The sequence below is a fragment of the Rhinolophus sinicus genome, chromosome 3 (assembly GCF_057876585.1).
Source record: "Rhinolophus sinicus isolate RSI-liver-muscle chromosome 3, RSI-T2T, whole genome shotgun sequence".
NCBI classification, from domain to species: Eukaryota; Metazoa; Chordata; class Mammalia; order Chiroptera; family Rhinolophidae; genus Rhinolophus; species Rhinolophus sinicus.
Genome location: NC_142503.1, coordinates 129,471,651 through 129,494,359, shown reverse-complemented (window position 1 = coordinate 129,494,359; position 22,709 = coordinate 129,471,651). Strand labels below are relative to the sequence as shown.

At 37.5% G+C, this 22,709-nt stretch overlaps 2 pseudogenes and 1 gene segment (V, D, J or C); 2 read left to right on the top strand and 1 right to left on the bottom strand.

Moving 5' to 3' along the window:
* The first annotated feature begins 4,599 nt into the window (after positions 1-4,599).
* On the top strand, positions 4,600-5,198 carry LOC148758644 (T cell receptor alpha variable 9-2-like). The segment is given in 2 exon segments: positions 4,600-4,693; positions 4,815-5,198. Coding segments are annotated over 2 exon segments (381 nt in total).
* Positions 5,199-6,483: 1,285 nt separating this feature from the next.
* Positions 6,484-6,674, bottom strand: LOC109439050 (cytochrome c oxidase subunit 7C, mitochondrial-like; annotated as a pseudogene).
* Positions 6,675-21,248: 14,574 nt separating this feature from the next.
* Positions 21,249-21,780, top strand: LOC148758643 (T cell receptor alpha variable 14/delta variable 4 pseudogene; annotated as a pseudogene).
* The last annotated feature ends 929 nt before the right edge of the window (positions 21,781-22,709 follow it).

Below are 22,709 nucleotides of genomic sequence, written 5' to 3'. Positions count from 1 at the left end.
ATTTCGTATTATACTAGATGTCTAGCCTGTGGAATAATGCAAAAGAAGGAAACAAAAGACATCAAGTTTGGAATGGAAGAAGTGAACCTGTCTTTATTCACAGACAGCCTCATTATCTAAGTAGAAAATCCAAGGTATCTACAGAAAAGTTACTAGAAGAAACAAAGTTCAACATGCACCTATCATGATCGAGCCGTTGCACTCTGAGGCATTAACCAGAGAGAAATGAAAGCAAATGTTTATAAAATTTGTTAAAGACAAATGTTCGTAGCAACTTTATCTGTAACAGCCCCAACTGGGAGCAGCTGAAATGTAGATCACCAGGTGAATAGATAAACAAATTGTTTTACGTCTCTATGATGGAATACCACTGAGGAACAAAAACGAATGTACCATTGATACTTATGAGACCATAGAACAATCTCAAAATAATTATGCTGAGAGAAAGAAGCCAGACAAAAGAATACATATGATTCTCTTCATATAAAATTTTAAAGTATGCAAACTAAGTTATGACAGAGATGATGTCTGAAAATGGGGTGGGAAGTGGGGAGAAAGGTGAGAGAAGGATTACAGAGACGTGGGGATCCTTTAGGTGGGATGCATATGCTCATTATCTTGTTTGTGGGGGTGGCTTCACAAGTGCGTAGAAATGTCCAATCTTATAAATTGTTTACTTCAAATAGGTGCCATTTATTTTTGTGAAAATTATGCATTTATAAAGCCATTAAAAATCCAAATTTAAGAAATATCTTCCCTGAATGTGTACAAGTCCTTTTGTGTGACTCAAAATGCAAAAGGATCCCACTGCTGATGGTCATTGGCTTAAACTGTTTTGTTTTGTTTAAGGTGTAGATACAACTTTCAGTCTCCACATGCTATACTGTTGATTTTCAAACCAACATCATCCCTACCTAGTTTGCACTCTCTCTGTTTGTCAGAACAAGTGTTTGTAGCTGCTTTTCAAGAGTTCCTGTCTAGCATAGTTTTGTGTCAGGTTCTGAAAATGTGATTTGGAAAGTGGAGAAGAAGGAGAAGGGATACATGAACCCAAACAGTTCCTGAGCCTGAATTTTCTGCTTAGGTCCACGTATGGGAGATTATTCACACATTGCCTTTGGACTCATGAAGCCCCTTGACCTGAATCTGTGGAGAGAGCTCCGGGGACGCACTGAGTTAAGCTTTCATGTGCATGTCTACGGTAGATGTTCACAGGGCCTTACAGAAAGAGGTGTCCTTCTCCAGAATTTCATTCACACACCCTCAGCGGTTATTGTTTTGTTTTGTTTTATAAAGGACTAGCCATAAAAACGGAGTTAAGGAAGTACTTGCTTTTGCTCCTGGCACTTCATAGAAAAAGACTCACTTTCAAAAAGTTGTGTAGTCATAGGGACATTTTCCCATGCTAATCCCAGAGCTTTCTCCCTGATCATTGAGGACTAACTTGGTCTAGGACCGTATCACAAATGAGATCTTGTAAACTGGTATCAGGCTGGCTGCACCAAGGCCACCCGGGGGAGCTTTCAAAGCTTACACATTAGTGGGTCTGAATCTTGGAAACAATAATTCACGAATTAGTCGTGGAATCCCAGAATCTGTAATGTTAAATCTCTCACACATTGATTCTACTATCATTGTTGTATGACTATCAGCTTGTCTATTTAACATTATGAAAAGCTGGGAAGGAAGAGAATCCTGACTTATGTACCAGATTTTTGATGCAAATTCACATTTTTCAGAGTTCCCTGACCTATAATTTTAATCAATTATAAAACTAATTGATTAAACTTTGGCCACAAAATGTTGAAGAGAGACAACAGTGGAAACCATTCCTGAAGGTAGCTCTGCATTAGCACTATAGGATTGGTACTGGTTGTCTGATTCACATAGGTTAGCCACTCATCTCAGAGTGAATGAGATAGTGGGAGAAAGAAATAATGATCTCAGTTTATTTTCTAGGAAATCAGTAACTTCAATCATGGTGTTTTTTTTCTCTCTCTGGCATGCATTCATAGTATCACATTTTAATGATTCTGAAATTCAGGAATATTTGCATACTGATAAGATAGTGTGACTACTCTCCTAAAGTGCTCCTATTAAAAGAGACATAAAATCAACTTACAAAAGTCCATTGCATTACTATATACTAACAACGAAACTCAGAAAAACACACACACACACACACACACACACACACACACACACAAAACAATTCCTTTTGCAATTGCAGCAAAAAGAATAAAAGACCTAGGAATAAACTTAACCAAGGATGTGAAAGAACTGTATGCTGAAAACTATAAGACATTTTTAAAAGAAATTGAAGAAGACACCAAGAAATTGAAAGACATTCCGTGCTCATGGATTGGAAGAATCAACATAGTTAACATGGCCATATTACTCAAAGCAATATACAGATTTAATGCAATCCCCATCAGAATCTCAATGGCATTTTTTAAAGAAATAGAACAAAAAATCATCAGATTTGTTTGGAACCACAAAAGACCCCGAATAGCCAAAGCAATCTTAAGAAAAAAGAACAATGCTGGAGGTATCATACTCCCTGACTTTAGCTTGTACTACAGGACAACAATAATCAAAACAGCATGGTACTGGCAGAAAAACAAACACATTGACCAATGGAATAGAATTGAGAACCCAGAAATAAAACCACATAAATATGGACAGATAATTTTTGACAAAGAAGCTAAAAACATACAATGGAGGAAAGACAGCCTCTTCAATAAATGGTGCTGGGAGAATTGGATAGCCACGTGCAAAAGAATGAAACTGGACTGCTATTTGTCACCATGTACCAAAGTTAATTCAAAATGGATCAAAGACTTAAGCATAAGACCTGACACAATAAACTGCATAGAAGAAAACATAGGTACTAAACTTATGGACGTTGTGTTCAAAGAGCATATCATGAATTTGACTCCAAAGGCAAGGGAAATAAAAACTAAAATAAATGAATGGGACTATATCAAACTTAAAAGCTTCTGCACAGCAAAAGAAACCATCGACAAAATAAAGAAGCAACCAACTGAATGGGAGAAGATTTTTGCAAACAGTGCCTCCGATAAGGGGCTAATATCCAAAATATACAAGGAACTCATGCAACTCAACAACAAAAAAACAAACAACCCAATTGAAAAATAGGCAGAGGACCTGAAGGGACATTTCTCCAAAGAGGACATACAAATGGCAAATAGACATATGAAAAAATGTTCAACATCACTAATTATCAGAGAAATGCAAATAAAAACCACAATGTGATATCACCTCACCCCAGTCAGAATGGCTATCATCAACAAGACAAATAGTAACAAGTGTTGGAGAGGCTGTGGAGAAAAAGGAACCCTCACACACTGTTGGTGGGAATGCAGACTGGTGCAGCTTCTATTACGAATAGAATTACCATATGACCCAGCAATCCCTCTCTGGGTATCTACCCCAAAAAATCCGAAAACATTTATCCATAAAGAAAAGTGTTCCGATGTTCATTGCAGCTTTATTTACGGTGGCCAAGATATGGAAACAACCATAGATGAATGGATAAAGAAGTTGTGGTATATATACACAATGGAATACTATTCAGCAGTAAGAAAAGATGAAATAGGACCATTTGTGACAACATGGATGGATCTTGAGATTATAATGCTAAGCGAAATAAGTCAGACAGAAAAAGCAGAGAACCATATGATTTCACTGATATGTGGTATATGAACCAAAAACAACAAAAGAACAAGACAAATAAATGAGAAACAAAAACTCATAGACACAGACAGTAGTTTAGTGGTTACCAGAAGGTAAGGGGGGAGAAGGGTGGTAGATGAGGGTAAAGGGGATCAAATATATGGTGATGGAAGGAGAACTGAGTCTGTGCGGTGAACACACAATGTGATTTATAGATGATGTAATACAGAATTGTACACCTGAAATCTATGTAACTTTACTAACAATTGTCACCCCAATAAATTTAATTAAAGAAAAAAGAGAGCAAAGTTACATGTGATATAATTTAGGTTGAGGAAATATTGTATTTCAGGTGGTAGTAATTCCTGTATCAAAGATTGATTACTATTATTATTTTTTAATTTAACAAATATTTAGTGAATGCATAATAAATGTCAGTTGTTCTATATGATGGATTACAGTGTTGAATATTCAATATGTAATTCAATAATGAGTAATTCAATAATGACTCTACTTCTTAATCCTTCCTGTGATTGCCACCCAAGGTCTTCTCTGATATTCAGTTTATTATGTAGCCTGGCCCTCTATGGTTTTATATATATATATATATATGAGGAAAGTATTGAAATACTCAATTTGTTGTTTTCTCTGTTTGTTAATAAACTCCCATGTGAGGTGGTGGCCTAAGAAGAAAACAAACCTTAAAGATCATCACAGCCGTTGTTCAGAAAACTGTCATGTGCTTGGGAAATACAGTCAGAGATCAGAACTGACTTTGGGAGGAGCCTAGGAAATGGGCGCCCATTTCAGTCCCTGTCCACCAGGGGGTGCAACTTCCTAACACAAACGCATTTCCTGTATGAAATGCAGGCTTTGATTTCTCATTTCACTGTTTCCTCCAGAGTCCCTCATGCTAAGAATCAAGAACATTATTTAGGTGACACTCTGGAGATGAAGTCTTCTCCAGCCTTAGTGACTGTGGTACTCTTAGTGCTTGGTAAGTAACATGCCTCGTAAAATATGGATTCTTCCTTCTATTATGTCAGCAAATCCTTTAACCGTAATTTTATTGAAGAGCTTTATGCCCAGGTATCACAGATCTGTTTTATTTTCCCCAGGACGAACCCATGGAGAGTCAGTGTCCCAGATGGAAGGCCCAGTGACTCTCTCAGAAGGGAGTTCCCTGAATGTGAACTGCTCTTATGAAGCCTCAGGGTATCCCCGTCTCTTCTGGTATGTTCAGTATCCCGGAGAAGGTCCGCAGCTCCTCCTGAAAGCCGTGGCAGATGGTGAGAAGGGACGCAACAAAGGTTTTGAAGCCACCTACCGCAAAGAATCAAAATCATTCCACCTGGAGAAAGCCTCAGCCCAGGAGTCAGATTCGGCTATGTACTACTGTGCTCTGAGTGACACAGTGACAGAAACTGCAGGGGGAGCTGAGCACAAACTCTGAGCAGAACTAGAGCCTGGCTGCTGAGTGTGTCTGACTGTTTGATCCACTCTAGTGGATTTCGTTATTTAATATCAAATACACAATACCTTTCCTACACATTTCCAATCTTTTATCACATTAATAGAGTTATTAGGATAATTAGACTTCCATACACAATACCTATGAGTGGTATCTAACACAACGGAATACTTTTGGTAGGAAATAGCGCACTAAAAAATGTATATTAAAATAATCAATTGTTAATATTTTGAATATATTTTATATTATATTTTTGCCTCGTAATTTCTTTTTAAGAAAATTTTGTTAAATTTGTGGGGGTGACATTGGTTACTTAGTAAAATTATATATTTTTTAAGTGTACAATTCTATAGGACATCTATATATAGCATTAAGTGTTCACCACCCAAGGTCAGTTCTCCTTCCATCACCATATATTTGACCCCTTTACCCTGTCTCCTACCCTCTCCCCGCTTACCCTCTGGTAACCACTAAACTGTTGTCGGTGCTTATGAGTTTTTGTTTGTTTGTTTTGTTCATTTGTTGCTTCAGTTTTATATCCCATATATGAGTGAAGTCATATGGTTCTTGACTTTTTTGGTCTGACTTACTTCTCTTAGCCTAATAATCTCAAGTTCCTTCCATGTTGTCACAAATGGCAGTGTTTCATCTTTATTCTTATGGCTCAGTAATAGTCCATTGTATATATGTACCAATCTTCTTTATCCAATCATCTATTAAAGGACACTTTGGTTGTTTCATTGACTTGGCTACTGTGAATAATACTGCAATGAACACAAGGGTACATATATCTTTACTGATAAGTGTTTTCAGATTTTGTGGGTAGATAACCAGAAGAGGGATCGCATGGTCATACGGCAATTCTGTTCCTAATACTGTTTTCCATAGCTGTGCTAGTTTACATTCCCACCAGCAGTGTATGAGGGTTCCTTTTCCTCCACAGCCTCTCCAACACTTGTTATTACTTGTCTTATTGATAGTAGCCATTATAAAAGGTGTGTGGTGGTATTCATTGTGGTTTTGATTTATATTTCCCTAATAGCTAGGAAAGTTGTGCATTTTTCATATATCTGTTGGCTGTTTGTATGTCTTCTTGGGATGAAGTGTCTATTCAGTTCCTCTGCCCATTTTGTTGTTGTTTTTGTTTTTCAATGATCACATTTTGTATTTCAGAGAAGAGGCATTAAAGATCCGTGCCATCAGTTTATTTATAAACATATCTAGTATGTTGAGTTCAGAGGTTTGATCCATTTTTCAAGGTGAGTGTACCTCTTAAAATGCTCCTCTTCATATCTGTTTCATGCAGTAAAACATCCTTATTTCTTAAGCAGTTGGTGTCTTGCTATAAAGAAAAGATGTAGCAAATCCAGATCCAGAAAGGACAGAATCATCATGATAATCACCACTTGTTTCCCACTGAAAATGGCGCATTCTTCCCTGGGCCCTTCTCATAGTGGCTCCTCCGGACCACAGAGGTTGTGAACCCCCGGATGCCCTGTCCCAACATAGGGCTGTTGGGAGGCCTGCGAAAGTCAGAGACCGAAAAAGTAGGAAATGCCTCTGCCCATTTTTCAACTCGATTGTTTGTTCTTTTGTTGTTGAGTTGTATGAGTTCCTTATATAGTTTGGATATTATCCCCTCATCAGAGGTGTTTTTTGCAAATAACTTCTCCCATTAGGTTGGGTGCCTCCTTGTTTTGTTGATGGTTTCTTTTGCTGTGCAGACGCTGTTTAGATTGATCAAAATTTCTTTTTGTGGTATGATTTATACAATAAGATATTAAAATCAACCCTCCTAGTACATAAATTTGCAGTTTATAAACAAGACAGGTAAAGCCACCCTTGATTCAACTTTCTACTGATTACTTGTGCACAGAGTAATTGTATGCTATTTTGGTGGGGGGGGTTATCTACCTTCTGTTAAAGGGTTTTTAGGAGATTTAGAAATGTGTTTTAAAAGTAGTTCATAAAAGATTAAAAATTATTAAAGAATTAAGGTTGAGGGACCACTGATAACAATATAAGAGCTGTTATCAACACTTGGCTTTTTTATTCTCTGCTATATCAAGATACAGATTTGCTAATTTTAGTTTCCCGCTTTCCTGTGAATCTGAATTTCCTCCTGGTGTTTCCTCTCTGCAAGTTTTCCCTTTTTTTCTGTTGTCTTTTTTATCTGAATATTAATTTTGTAAACCTCTGTCTTTTTTCTTTTTTCTTAGATCTCACCTAGGTAGGAGTTAACTTAGTTCACTTTTGATGTTCCGTGGAGTTCTCTTGGTCTGTCCTTCAGCAGAATTGTCCTTCCTTTGGGATATTAATATCACTTTGGTGGGTATGGTGGGATAAGCACGTGAGGGAGGGCAGCAGGAAGACGCCCATCTTATGTGCACAGCCTTCTTGGTTGTGTTCTTCAGTTTTGTCTCTTAAGCCATATGTAGCAATTTTGTAAATTTTGATTCCATCAAATAGTCTCTTTTTATATATGTTTTGATTCATGATATATTTGGGCTCATTTCTAATATTTTGTTTTGCTTCACATGCTTTTATTTTTTCTTTTCTTTTTTCATCTGTCTTCTGCTGCATTTACGATTTTTTTCTCTCTGATGATTTAGAAAATGTAGAGTCTTTCTTTTCTTAGGCAAGTATCCAGAAATTATGTGTGTGTGTTATTTTATACCATTTCCCTCCTTGTATATACTACTCCTTCTCTATGGGAATACTTTTTGACTTGCTGGTTTACTATCTTCAGAATGAACTCAGTGGCAGTCGAATCAAACTACCCTCCGGCTATATGTTAGAATAGTAATTTCAGAGAGAGTTTATCAAATGAGCTCTAAATTAGAGTTCCAATGCTCATTTAGAAGAATAAAATAGAAAACCATTTCAGACAATAATGAGAACATGAATTCATTGCCTTCTGCCTCAGAGCCTTTGCCCCTGATGTGTCCTCCGCCTGGAGTGACTTTCACCTTGTAAACTTGTGATGTTCCTTCACTTCTTCTAGTCTCTGCTCCTAGACAAGCTTTTGCACAATGTGAATAAAGATGAATCTCAAAAAGGTTTAATTTAGTGTTGTATTTAAGAAATGAAATTAGTGAATATCCTAAATGTTCGTCTACATGGGAAGGACTGTATAAAATGTATTTTACAGATAATTTGGGATATAACTTTGCAGAGGACCTGTATGTTAACATAACAAAATGTACAAATTTATTATTGATTTTATAAAACCAGTTACAGAATGGAATATTCAATATATGAGTTCAGAAAATGAAGTTCGCCAACTTGTTGCAACGATGTTGTTAAACTTTTTTGACATCAGAGGGATTATTCGTTATGAATTTGTATGAACTGGATAGAGTTAACTAAGTTTACTATTTGGAAGTTCTGAAAAGGCTACATGAAAAATTTAAATGATCTGAACTTTTTGCTAACAATTCATGGCTCTTGCATCACGACAATGCACCTGTTGACACGGCACTGTCTGTGAGGGAGTTTTTAGCCAGTAAACAAATAACTGTATTGGAACACCCTCCCTACTCACCTGATCTGGCCCCCAATGACTTCTTTCTTTTCCCGTAAGATAAAGGAAATATTGAAAGGAAGACATTTTGATGACATTCTGTCTTCCCTTCAATATTTCCTTTATCTTACGGGACAACAGCTATGATGGCCATACCAGAAAAAGAGTTTCAATATTGCTTTGAAGGGTGGACTAGGTGCTGTTGGTGGTGCATAGCTTCTGAAGGGGAGTACCTCAAAGGTGACCGTAGTGATGAGTTATGTAAGACTTTTTCTGGGATGAGTTCATGAATCTAATTGTCAGACATCGTATATGTATTATAATGAAGCATAAATGAAATATTATATATTTTCTGTTGATTTAAGAGTATAGTAAAAAATATGGAAACATCAATCCAAAGTAATGAAGATGATGAAAGAATGAGGGTAGCAAGTTACGGAAGAATGAGAATTGAGAGTGGTATTCAAAGGGGACTTTGGACTATACGTAATGTTTTATTACTTTTAGTAATTTATATATTCATGAATTCCTTCTATTGTTAAAATTAATAAAAGGCATAAGCCATTATAAAGGATTATCCATTTGCTCTTCTTCTCATTAATAAAGGAGGAAAGTAGAATATGACATCTTCTTCCTAAGATTTTATTCAACTTCCCCACATATATGTAAGTTTTCTTCCTCTGGGATCATATGGCTTTTAGTTTTCATTCCTCTTAGGGTCCTACTCTTTAACTGTATTACAGTTATGTATATTTTCATCTTCCCCAGAGTACTGTACATTAGTATGATATCCTCTTTTATGTATCCTTAAGATCTAGTAAACTACACCATTTACACCTAAACTTCTGCAAGTGTTTATGGATTTATTGTTAACTAATGGGAAGAAATCAGGTAAATAGCACAAGATAAGATTCACTAAATTATTTCAAAATAATGGTTTTCATGAAATGACATTTTAAAAGTAGGATTTGGTTCATCTGTAATCCCTATTCAGTCTAGGCAGTGACTTTGTTTTCTGACCATCTGCATTTCCTTCCTCAGGAAACATGGAGTAATTGGGTGTGGGGTACAGTGACAGCTGAGTTAGTCTGTCTTAAGTAGTCTTTGTTGATGGTTTTGGCCTACTAAGGGTTACCGTAGGCCTTATAAAGAACGACTCTTTCTGGTGTTCCCAACAGGTTGACCTTTAAGAGAGGAGACCAGTGACCATGTGAGACAATGAGTTGGCTCAGCAAAGATGAGGAGAGGGTAACAGCGTTTGTGTAAAGCTGGTCTCAGTTTTTCAGTTCTGCCTATCTACGTAAACTTTATAAAGCTGGAGTCTATACTCCATAAACCCACTGTGAGGATGATTCTCTGAGCAGAGTTACAGGAGTAAGAATGCTACTGGTCATTGTGAGCATGGAGGCTTAACAGAAAACATCTCCATATTTTTAATTTTTATAACTAAAATTCCCCAAACCCAATGACCTAGAAATTATTCCCATACCCCAAATAGCCTACCTTTTCATATATCTCCCTGAATATAGAAGAAAACAAAATAAAGAGAAACAGGTAGAGGGAAAAAAAAAACAGAAAAGAAATAGAGGGACAGGGAGAAGACAATATTTAATTGGACAAGCAAAATGTGGGCAGGTCAGAATGTTCTATTTGGGTCAGCAGGGTGCCCAAGGGTTGTACAATAGAAGGGGAGAGGTGGAAATTAAGTCAGATTGGGCATTATACACATATTTTATTTTTCACTACCCAAATTTTGTTGGAATCATTTTCTGTTCAGATGGTGGTTATACGTCTTGGTTTATAAAACTCTCCTGATTTCAAGAAAATACATTTATTTCTATAGTACACTATCGATGTTATCACGTAGTTTTTCCATTATCAGAATTTTCATATACCTGAATTCTCAAATTCTCTGTCAAACTATGGAATTTGGGAAATGGGGTCACTTTTCCTAGGATTGGTCAAGATTCTGTGTTACCCAGTGAGACACTGATCATTTCTTAGAAACATTATAAAGCATTCCTCACTCTCTATCCAACAATCTCTTACGTAAGGTTCTTAAAAAAATAAAACCCTTCTATCTTCATACATTGGCAATATTGCCTCTTACCTTCCTGCTGTGTTCGCAGATACAGTTTTGGAGAGATTACCGTGCTGTCGGATTGGGCCACTGTGAGTGAAGTTTCCTATTACGTGAATGAAGGAGCTCAGATGTGAGTGCTCCTCTGTGAATGTGGTGGACACATTGACCGTAAGAGTACATTTGCCTGGACGACTGTGGGTGGAATTTTCCACAATGAATGACAGAGCTGAGAAGATGCAGAAGAAACCCTGACCTTGGTTTAATGCTCTTTGATCACTGTCTTGAAATTCTTAATAATTTTATCTTCTACTTGTGATTTTTAAGGGAAGTCCCATAAGCATCTGGAACATGTGTGTGTGTGAGCAGAGGAGGTACATGGGGTAGTAGAAACGGGATAGGTACACGTGCAGGCTCAGGTTCACGGTCACAGGAGGGAGTGTGTGAGTGAAGCAGTTGTCAGGGTCACCTGTTGTACCTCTGCAGGCTTTCATTGTATGGTGTTCTGACATACAGCAAAAGGGTGCTATAAACTTTGTCGGTAATTATTACAAAATGAATGTGCATACATGGAAATTTCAATGGAGCAGTTTGGCGGTCTCTTAAAAACTAAACATCCTCTTACTATGTAATCCAGTAATGGTGCTCCTGGGTATTTACCCACAAGAGTTGAAAAATTATCTGTGCACAAAATCCTGTCCACAGGTGTTTATAGCAGCTTTATTCATAATTGTCAAAACTTGGAGGCAACCAAGAGTTGTTCAGTGGTGAATAGGTAAATAAATGGTGGTTCATCCAAAAAATGAAATATTATTCAGTATTAAATAGAAATCAGCTATCAAGCTGTGAAAAGAAAGGGAAAATGAAACATATATTACTAAATGAAAGAAGCCAATCTGAAAATGTTCTATATGAAGGCAGACAATCAAGTTCACAAACTCTTCTTCGAAAAAGTGCTACATACCTCATCGCTGAATATCACTACCATCATCTTTGAAGTACTCCCCTTGGGAAGCTGTGCACCGACGCCAGCACCAAGTCTACCCTTTAAAGCAATTTTGGAACTCTTTTTCTGGAATGGCCATCAGGGTTGTCATTGTATTACCCTTGATATCCTGAATGTCATCAAAATGTCTTCCTTTCGATATTTCTTCTATGGTCACATAAAGATAGAAGTAATTGGGGGCCAGATCAGGTGAGTAGAGAGGGTGTTCCAATACCGTTATTTGTTGACTGGCTAAAAACTCCCACATAGTAACTGCTGTGTGAGCTGGTGCATTGCCGTGATGCAAGAGCCATGAATTGTTGGCTAAAAGTTGAAGTAATTTAACTTTTTCATACAGCCTTTTCTGCACTTCCAAATAGCAAACTTGGTTAACTGTTCAGTTGCTACAAATTCATAATGAATAATCCTTCTGATATCAAAAAAGGACAGCAAGATTGTTGCAACAAGTTTGTGAACTTAATTGTCAGGCCTCGTACATACCGTAATATGATTCTAAATAAATGACATTCTGGAAAAGGCAAACCTATGGAGACAATAAAATGACCTGTGGTAGCCAGAGTTGAACAAAGAGGATGGAATCAGTAGGCAGAGCACCAAGGTTTTTTAGGTTGATGAAACTAGTCTCTATGATACCATAATGATGGACATATGCCATTTTACATTTGTGTAAAGTCATAAAATGCCCAACATAGTAAATTATGCTAAACTATGGCCTTTGGGTGATTATGATGTGTCAATGTACTTTTATAAATTGTAACAAATGTACCACTATCATAGGGAATTTCATGTGTGGGGGCAGGAGGTATATTGGAACTCTCTGTACTTCTTCATTTTTCTGTGACTGTAAATTGACAGAAATTAACAAAGTCTTAAAAAATTAAACTCATACTTACATGAAACTGATTTGTATGGAGAGTTAAAGCATTTGAAAAAGGTGATTCCACTATAAACATTACCTAATTTCACCTGTTCCCTTGCATAAGAGACCGCAAATTTTCATTTTGTAGTCAATCTCAAAAATTATATAGCCATACCTGGCTGGTGATTTTGAACCTCCAAACTAACCTTGCAAGCAGAAAGGCCAGAAGGCAGAATGCAAGTAGGTGGTTTTAGAAAGTTGTTCTTGCTTTGCAGATGAGTAAGGTCACCCACCACGTCTAGGTTCTCCCAATAGAGGAGAGTTTTTTTCTTTCTTCCTATGAGATCTGAATGATAAGTTATAGATACACATATCAGAAATGTGTCTCCAGAAGCACATCCTGCTTACCCATGGCTCAGCCATGGAGCCACCCTGATCACACTGCCTGTGATGACCTTTACACTCAGTGGTAAAATCCCATTTTATTCCATTTTACTATGGTTTAGGTTCTCCCTGATCTATCAGTGATCTTATAGGAGAAATGAAAACTTAGATAGGAACTCATCCTGAGGATCCTTCTGTGCCAGTGAAGAGGCCCTTGGATTGCTCAGGGGTACCTCAGACCCACTAGGTTGCATGTTGATGTGAAAATGGGTTTGGGGTTCCGTGATGCAGGACAATTTCTCCCCACTCTCACACAACTCTACATTGCACACAGACAGTCCTCAGTAAAAATAATTTTGGAGCTCCAAGAAAACCTTTAGTCCAACTTAATTTATGAAAACAAACTAAAAATGAAGATACAAGTATGAAACAATTAGATAGTATATGAGCTGGGAGTAGAAAGAAACAAAACTTCCTCACTTTCTCTCTAGCATTCTTTCCCCTGCTTCCTTCTTGCAGGGTCATACTGCTGACCAAAGAGAAACTGTCTAATGCATATCCAGGTACTTAGATATCTGTTGTATGTATCTCGGAAAGCCATGGTCAATCATTTTGAACACATGAATGAGAATTCCAATTGGTATAAATGTTTGAAATCTTTTGCAGGAAAGTAGACTTGTGCTGAGCCACTTGCTTCTACCAGGAAACCCATGCATCATTCACTGGCTTCTGTACGAATAAGCCAAAGATGATGGGGCCATCCCCAACACCCACATGTATTTTAAAGCCTTGCTGAAAATAGTAAACATATTCATTATCTCATGTGGACAATCTTTGAAGGCAGGGTATGAGTCTATTGAGCATAACTCACACATTGTCAGCAAAAACGATAATTGGAATTGGGAGACTCATGCAGCTGGCCGTCCATGGAGATGCTACATAAAGGTTTTCAGGGCCAAAACTTTGACAATAAGTAAAGTAATATTCTATGAAATCATCATGGAGCAGGGAATTTTGTCCAAGAGTGGCTATGTCTGTGCTGTAGTTAATATACGAAACACTGGTTTTCATATGAATGATTACATTCCAACCATTAATTCAATTCTGTATGCATACTTCAAAAGGGCAAATAATGACTAAGTATCTGTTTCCCAAAAGAGGGAAATCTGCCCAGAGAAGTACGTTAGAAATGTTATCTTATGGGGAATGGGTGAGATAATGGAAGTTCCTCAATATCAGGAAGTTTTACACATATAAAAGCAAACATTTTACACATACACATATATAGTTATATAGTGAGTTGATAGTCTTCACCATCACTGTCTTTAAATTGTCAAGGGAGTGAGATGTGGAAGAGAGAGTAGAATTCTTCTTGTAATTTCAGAGGACCACTGAGTTCAAATCACAGGAAAGGAGCTCCCACTTCTGGAAATGAGGCAGTCTCAGTTTCCCAGGGACCATTTCTACCTGGTCAGCTTTTCAGCATCCGTTTCTATTTGGAAGATGACCCTAGCAGACACAGGCAATATTGGGCTTCTGTAGATTTATTCTCACAGAGGTAATCAGAAAACTCCAAGAAGATAAAGTGGATGAGAAAGGATTTGGGGCAGGAAACTTACTTTTGAATACTCTCAGGACTGGAGGACTTTATCAATGTCTTAGGGAAAGTACACTGTAGTGGAGTTTGGGAGAAAAGTGATTGAGTATGAAATCTGAGCCAGCAACGGTCAGGGAAACAGGAACACATGCCAGGAGAGTTGACTTATTCATCGGAAGAAAGTCCGTCAAGGATATGAGACACTAAGTTTAGGACATGCCATCCATGAAAATATGAGAAAATGAAACCCCCTCAAGAACAATCTGACATGTGGTCCATTTCCTGATCTGCAGCTTGATATTTTCTCAGAAGCTGTACTCTTTCAGTACTTTGAAGCATGTAAGACACAGAGCATTGGAACAGATGTCTTCAAGCCTGTCAGATCCAACCATGGGTCAAATGGTTTCCTATGGCTGAAGTGTTAATAACTTGTGGAAGATATCCCCCTGCTCCTTTAACAGTAAGATTTGCTCTTTCACTTTTTATCAGTCATCTTAACTGAGGGAAGATTCCTCATTTTGACTGTTGGTACTGTCCGTTCTCTGGGAAAAGCCAGGTCACAGGCAAGGCCAGCTGAGAGGGGCAGAGTGTGAGATAATGGGCACTGGAAATATTGAAAGATTTTCTCTCTCTTATTCTGATCTTTGACTTACACATTGCTTTTAGAAAGAGTCTTTCTCCATAATAGACAGATGAGGATGGTAGATTTAGTTGAAAAGGAAGATTTTGTAATTTCTATGTTTATGAGAGTGAATCTTGGCATTTTCCTGTTTTCAAGCACTTAGATCCAGGCCATCGTTGAATAACTACCACCAGCATCGGTCTCTTTCCTATATATCAATAATGACTCACCAGTGTGCACTGATATAAACCTTGATCTCTACATTCTTACTTCATCTCTGATTCAAGACCTAATTCGTTTGACCTATTGCTACCTTTACTTACGTGTCTGAGTCTCAGAGGCACAGGTTAAGAGAACATCTAACCAGTGCGTTCAGTCTTTACAGATGTGACCACAAGGTGGTAGTGCACCTCTGCTGATACAGAACATGTGGAGGCTCATTTCAGTGGATTCTGAATGAATGGGCTAAGGCAGAAGCGGGGCCTTTTTCTTATTGGCTGGGTAGACAGTGTTAGAAACCCTGTGTTTTTCAGAGGACAGAAGAGATAACCTGATACTAGAAGTAGCTCCCCTGGCTGTAGTTTGCAGGTCTAAGGTTGATCCTAAATGGGAAGAATGTTGAAGACATCCATTGGTGCTTTATTCATGTTCTTGTGGCTGCAGCTGGACTGTAAGTTGAGGCTTATGGGAAACGGTTTATATTAGCGGATACTCTTTAGAAGAATTAAACGTGGTTTAATTCGGGTGTCCTCTAGTTGCTGTAGAAAAAGATATTTCTAAGCATAATGACGTGGTAACTCTTCTCCTTCCTCTAACTTTTCCTTTCTACACAGGGGTCAGCGGAGGAGAGAATGTGGTTCAGCGTCCTCCTTCCCTGAGTGTCCAGGAGGGTAACGGCTGTGACATGGACTGTTCTTATTCAGACAGCGCCTCACAGTACTTCTCTTGGTATAAGCAAGAAGCTGGAAAAGGTCCCCAGCTCATTACATACATTCGTTCATATCAGGACAAAACCGAAGATAGAAGATTCACTGTTTTATTGAATAAGAAGGTCAAACAGTTCTCCCTGCACATCGTGGCCACCCAACCTGGAGACTCAGCTGTCTACTTCTGTGCAGCGAGTACACATTGCTTCCCAGGCACCTGCAACCTGCACGCAAACCTGCGAGTGGAGCCACCGCTCTTCTTTAGGACTGACCTTCAAACATAGATAGTATTTGTCATGTTTTATCTGAAAATGGAAACTAATGTTTTGGATGTAAGAACTCATAAGTCAGTTAGGTTCAAGCTGACCCAGAATGGGTTAGAACATTTTGTTGGTTCACTGTTAGTTAGTTGATTCTTGATCGGCGTTTGTTATACTTTATTTTGAAATTTAGGCTTGAAAGATGACTTTACGTTTGTTATTTAGACTCCAGTCCTGTAAGTTAAACTTTAGCATCAATATCACAACGCACATTAGGTTGGGCTCTTAATCACAGTGTTTTGAAAACAGCATTTATTGTTTTTCTGATTATAAGCCGTAAATAGAAATGACGTACAAGATACAAGTATGAAATTGATCATTCTGTAATCACATGATATTACTAATACTTATATTACTCATTCCATCACTTATAATTGTAATTAGGATCATGATTATTTTCACTCAGTGTTATACCTTGAATTGAGGAGTCTCCATTTCATCATCTCTTCAAATATCTGCTTTTTAATAGCTCTGTGAGATTTTAATAAATTTCAGTTTTACATTAATTTTTTTCTTCTATATTTATGGTACATTTGACAGCCCTTTGTATGTGCTCTGACCACTGTTTTTTGTTTGTTTGTTTGTTTTAAGAAATTGTGACCTTTGTTTTAAGTGCTAGTTATGGTATATATTATTTGTGTTTTTGAGGAAAGAGGTTGGAAGTAATTTGAGAATGTGATTTCTATTTAAACTCACTAATCGTTCCTTTTAACCAAATTCTATACGGATCTGTTCACAGTTACTCTCTCATAGAATTTAGACCAGAGTTTGTATTATTCACTGCCATAGCTGCAGTACCTACCACAAACTTTTTCATGTCTTTGATAATCAGTAGATGTCTGTTAAAGGAAGAAGGAAAGGTGACTTCTACTATTTTTTCACAATTTTAAATTAAGCTTTGTGATAGAGTTAAATTTATAAATTGATTTGTGGACAAGAAAACTGCTACCAGGTATATTAAATTATTTGGTTGTTTAAGAATGTGCTGTTTGTTTCCATTTGTATCTATCTTTCATTCTCAGTAAAATTCTGTTGGTTTAAGGTAATTAAATTTGGTCATGAGTGAAATACTTTCTCTGGAGTGTGTGACAAAATTTTTATACGTATTTACCTGCCACCTTACTATTGTTAATGGGTTGCACAAAAACATTAGAATAATGGGTAATTTAGAGAGAGCTTATTGCCAATCCCTCTACCTCATCTTCATATGACTGAATTAAACAGTGCTAACCACATTTTTTTTTTTGGTAAAGTTACTACTTTTAGTGTTATAGATAATCAATGGAATGAAAGATGTTGCATAAATACTTTATTCCCTATTTCTGCCACCCCTGCTCAAGGATAGGCTATTATCAAGATTGCTTATAGTCTTCCTGAGGATGAATATATTGGTGATTTTTAGGGTAAAATCATTCCTCTTGGCTTAGTTATGGTTGTTGGTTATTAGCTAACTGGTTTGTTTTTATAAGGAAAATCATCAGATTAAATTAGGTTTATAACATCTGAACAAGAAAGGCCCATCACCCCAATGGCTTATATTAATTCTGTCACTATAACAACTATCTCCTGTGCAGCAAAAGCAAGGTGACTCTTGATTAGTCCATTTCCTACAAGTCTGATGGGGTGAGAAGGATGCATGTCTTCTATTTTATTGGTTTATTATTCTTAAATCAACTTAGAAGAGAGAGCGTGTGCAATTACTATGGACTTAAGTGCTTTAGCACACTTAGCTGAGAATTTATTTAATGGGAAAAAAAATGCTGTGGTCAGAGTGTACAGAATCAGTATATACTTAGACACATTCCAGCTTTAAATCTTCTCCACTATTAGGGATTAATTTCCTGTTGCTTCTGGGCAATTCACTATAATCTTTATGGCCTTCTCTTGATACTACAAAGCCAGACTGGGTGTTAACAGCCTTCTTTTCACTTGCTTTCCCTAGGGTGGTTCAGACTGCTCAAATTTGTGTGGTTTTTCCAGTTCTGCAAAGCTGACCCCTTTCTGTACATGCTCATTAGTGCACATGCGCAAAGGCACTTTGTTTTTCTTTTAAATTTATTAATTTTTTTGTGGTGACATTGGTTAACAAAATCATATAGATTTCAAGTGTATAATTCTATAATGAACATCTTTATATGCATTGTGTATTCACTACCCAAAGTCAAGTCTGCTTCCATCACCATGTATTCTATCCCCTATACCTCTTCTACCTCTCTCCACACTCCTTTCCCTCTGATAACCACCATACTGTTGTCTGTGTTATGAGTTTTTGTCAGTTTGTTTGTCTTGTTTATTTATTGTTTCAGTTTTATTCCCCATATAAGATATTTTCCATTTGACTTATTTCACTTACCAATATATTCTCAAATTTCATCAATGTAGTCGCAAAAGGCAGTATTTTATCTTTTCTTATGGCTCAGTAATATTCCATTGTATCTATGTACCACATCTTCTTTATCCAATTATCTTTAGAAAGACACTTCGGTTTTTTCCATGTCTTTGCCACCATAAATAATGCTGCAATGAACGTAGGGGTACACATACGTTTACAGATAAATGTTTTCTGAAAGGCATGTTTTGCATGATATTTTGCTCAAAAATTTTTGTTACCTTCTCCATTGTCTTTTATAATGTGGTATTTTGTCTTGATAACATAAATTTCTTTGAGTAGTTTGAAGACATCAAACAATTCATGTGTTGGTATCATTCTTTTTTTTTTTTTTTTTTTTTAAGATTTTATTGGGGAAGGGGAACAGGACTTTATTGGGGAACAGTGTGTACTTCCAGGACTTTTTTTTTTTTCCAAGTCAAGTTTTTGTCCTTTCAATCTTAGTTGAGGAGGGCGCAGCTCAGCTCCAGGTCCAGAACCAGCAACCTTGTGGTTGAGAGAACACGCTCCAACCAACTGAGCCATCCGGGAGCTCAGCGGCAGCTCAGCTCAAGGTGCCGTGTTCAATTTTTAGTTTCAGGGGGCGCTGCCCACCATCCCTTGTGGGAGTCGAGGAATTGAACTGGCAACCTTGTGGTTGAGAGCCCACTGGTCCATGTGGGAATCGCCTTCGGAGTTAGGGGCACGGAACTCTAACCGCCTGAGCCACCGGGCCGGCCCCGGTGTCATTCTTAATAGGAACATATAGATATATGAGAGGGTTAAGAAAAGGTGAAGATGATTAACAAACCCCATTGTTCTAATAGTATTTGAAAACAATGAAACTAAAATTTATGATTACCACTGTACATATTGGTAATTAACATGACCAGGAGAAATCTATAAGTTTAGCTGTTAGATTTAATTTTGTTTCTCTTAAGGGGTTGGAATTATATAGGAGTCTGAAGCAGATACTGTATAATCAATCTGGTTTTGCTCTTCTAATTTTTAATATAAGACATTAAAAAACTTATTAATGCAGAATTTGGTAAGAGAGTGTCCAAATGATTTGTTCTGGACATGGATACTTCCTGAAAAGCAGAAGTATAATCATGAGATTCTTTTAATTGAGAAGTATCACAGATTTGAACAATATAAAGAAAAATTAATACTGTTTTCTAGTTATTCAACCACGTGGTAGAAAAACGTTGGGTGTTTTTAGATAGACAAGAATTTGGATTGTGTGTGGTACTATAAGATTTCATGGTGATTCCAGGGCAAGATCTGCAGATTCTTCCACCATGTTAGCTGAGGCTTCAATTTTTTGAGACAAGGAGTAAGCTTTGGCTACTGTATCCAGAGACCAGCAGTGAGAGGCAATGGGTGTTTGCTGTTTGACATATTGTTGAGTCATATCCCTAGGCATAGCTTTCATGTTATATCCATACACAGTGGTTTATTGCAACCAGTGATCTTATGATCAGTCTCCTGTGGAGGTATACTGGGTCACCTAAGATACATTCTCTTTAGAATTGGGCATACAGAATATAGAAGCTTGTTGTGGCCCATTTAGGGTCCTAATTGAAGTAATGGGAAAAATGTAAATTTAAAGTCTTGATAACCTAATGACCAAACTCTGGTGCCTATCTGGCCTTTCTGAGCAGAGCTGAGCTATCACACTAAGTGGAGAAGAGAAGGGATCTCTGTAACAGAACTCCATGCCTGAAGACTTCATTCTAGTCTTTAGCAGAGGAAGGTCAATTTTTCCCCCCTGCTATTTGGCATAAGATAGGTAACTGAGCAGATATCGAAATGAGGAGGAATATCGCCATAATAATAGGTATATTCAAAGAGCTATAGTGATTGGTCCAAAGAGCTTAGCCTTCTTATCAGAAAGTGACTTATTTCTACTTTAGGTGAAAGAACAGCATACATACTTGAGAGGATACATGATTATTACATCTGATGTTTCCATGTTCCATTACATGTAGTATTGCAAATAAGTGCTATCACCTAGTTCCATTGCAGATACAATGACTGAGCCTAGCAGTTGATGAAGTCATTGGTCTTCTTTTCAATATACTATTTTACTGATGTTTATTTTTTATTTGTAATTGTTTTTAAATGAAGAGTTAGTTAATTAATCCAAAAGGAACTTTGGCTTGGGTGAGACTCTCAGCCAGTGCAGAGAGAAGTTTGACATCACCCACAGCAACTTGCTACACCAGGAAACCCGTTTCCTGTTCTAGGGCAGCAGCAGCACACAGCCCAGCATTTCTTCTCTCCCCCTTCGGAGTCGTCTCTCCTTGCAGAGCCTTGACATAAGGAAGAACAAAACATTGTCAGTCTAGTAGAAGAAATCAAAGATGTTGCTTTCCATCCTTCTGAAGTTGGTCATGGCTTCCATGTGGCTGGGTAAGGATGGCACCCGTGGGAATAGGCCTCCTCTATGACCCTACGCTTGGAGGTCCAGACAGCATTTTATGGGTATCCTGGGGAGGAAAGGTAGCAGGGTGTGATAAATAATTTCTTTATCCCACACCACTTATCCAAAAACCATGTGATTATATCTTTTTTCTTTTAGGATCTAATATCGCCCAGAAGGTTACTCAAGGCCAACCAGCAATATTAGTGCAGGAGAAGGAATCCGTTACCTTGGAATGCAAATATAGCACCAGTGATTCGTCTTATAGTCTATTCTGGTACAAGCAGCTCAGCAGTGGAACAATGATTTTCCTTATTCGTCAGGACTCTTATAACCAGCAAAATGCCACAGAAGGTCGCTACTCCTTGAATTTTGAGAAAACAAAGAATTCTGTCAACCTTGTCATCTCAGCTTCACAGCTGGAGGACTCCGCATTGTATTTCTGTGCCCTGAGAGAGCCCACAGTGAGAAGCTTGTTGGAAGGAGATGTATCAAAACCCTAGGGCTCTGCTTGATGCATCCACCTGCTGTAGAGGCCAAGGCCAGGAATTGCCATCAGAGACAGGAAGTGGTGAGGTCTGTGGCAGTGTAGGTGTAGGTAGTGGTAGAGGACAAACAATCTAAGAAAATACTTCTCTAGGTTCATATACCATGACAAGAGTTATCATTCATGAAAATGTTTGACAATTTGGTTTGAAATTGTTTATTAAAGAGAAAGAGAAGCCACAATAAACAATTTGCTATTTGGTGATAAATTGGGCTAGAAGAATTGACTGAAAACCTTCAGAAACATCTGACTCAAACATTAGTAAAAATATGTGTGAATTGTTGGATTTTCATATCAATATTCTATAAATATTTATGGAGTATATTTTTTTGTTGCAGGCATTGTTGTGATTAAGGAAGGCCATGAAATTTGTCCGTGTTTTTCCTCTTGCTGTATATTATGCTCTTATATACTGTTTAATGAATTAGTTTAATTTAGATTTGTTAGCTGAGTTAAGGGTACTCTCATTTATTTTCTAAGGACCCTACATGTAACAAACTTTGTTCTGATGCTATTCTGTCTTATTAACACTCTAGCATGGAAGAGCTCAGTTCCATAATGTAGATTTCCCTTCCTCCCACCAAACTTATCCATAAAATGATCAATAGTTAGTGCTCTAGGGAAACATTTTGAAGAAGCAGAGTGTGAATTATCTTTTTTCTCTGCTCTTGCTTTTCATTTCACTGCTCCTCCCAAAACATTTTTGCAATCACTTGGCTCATTGCATACACATGGGTCCTCTTTCTTAGAACAATGTTCTGCAATCCGAACTCTGCATTCTCTCCTATTTCCTACCATGCTCCCTCTAACCCATGTCCTTAGTGCCCTAAATTTGGAATGGTAATGTTTTGTTCCTAAATGTATTTGCATTTGGAAGTAGATTTG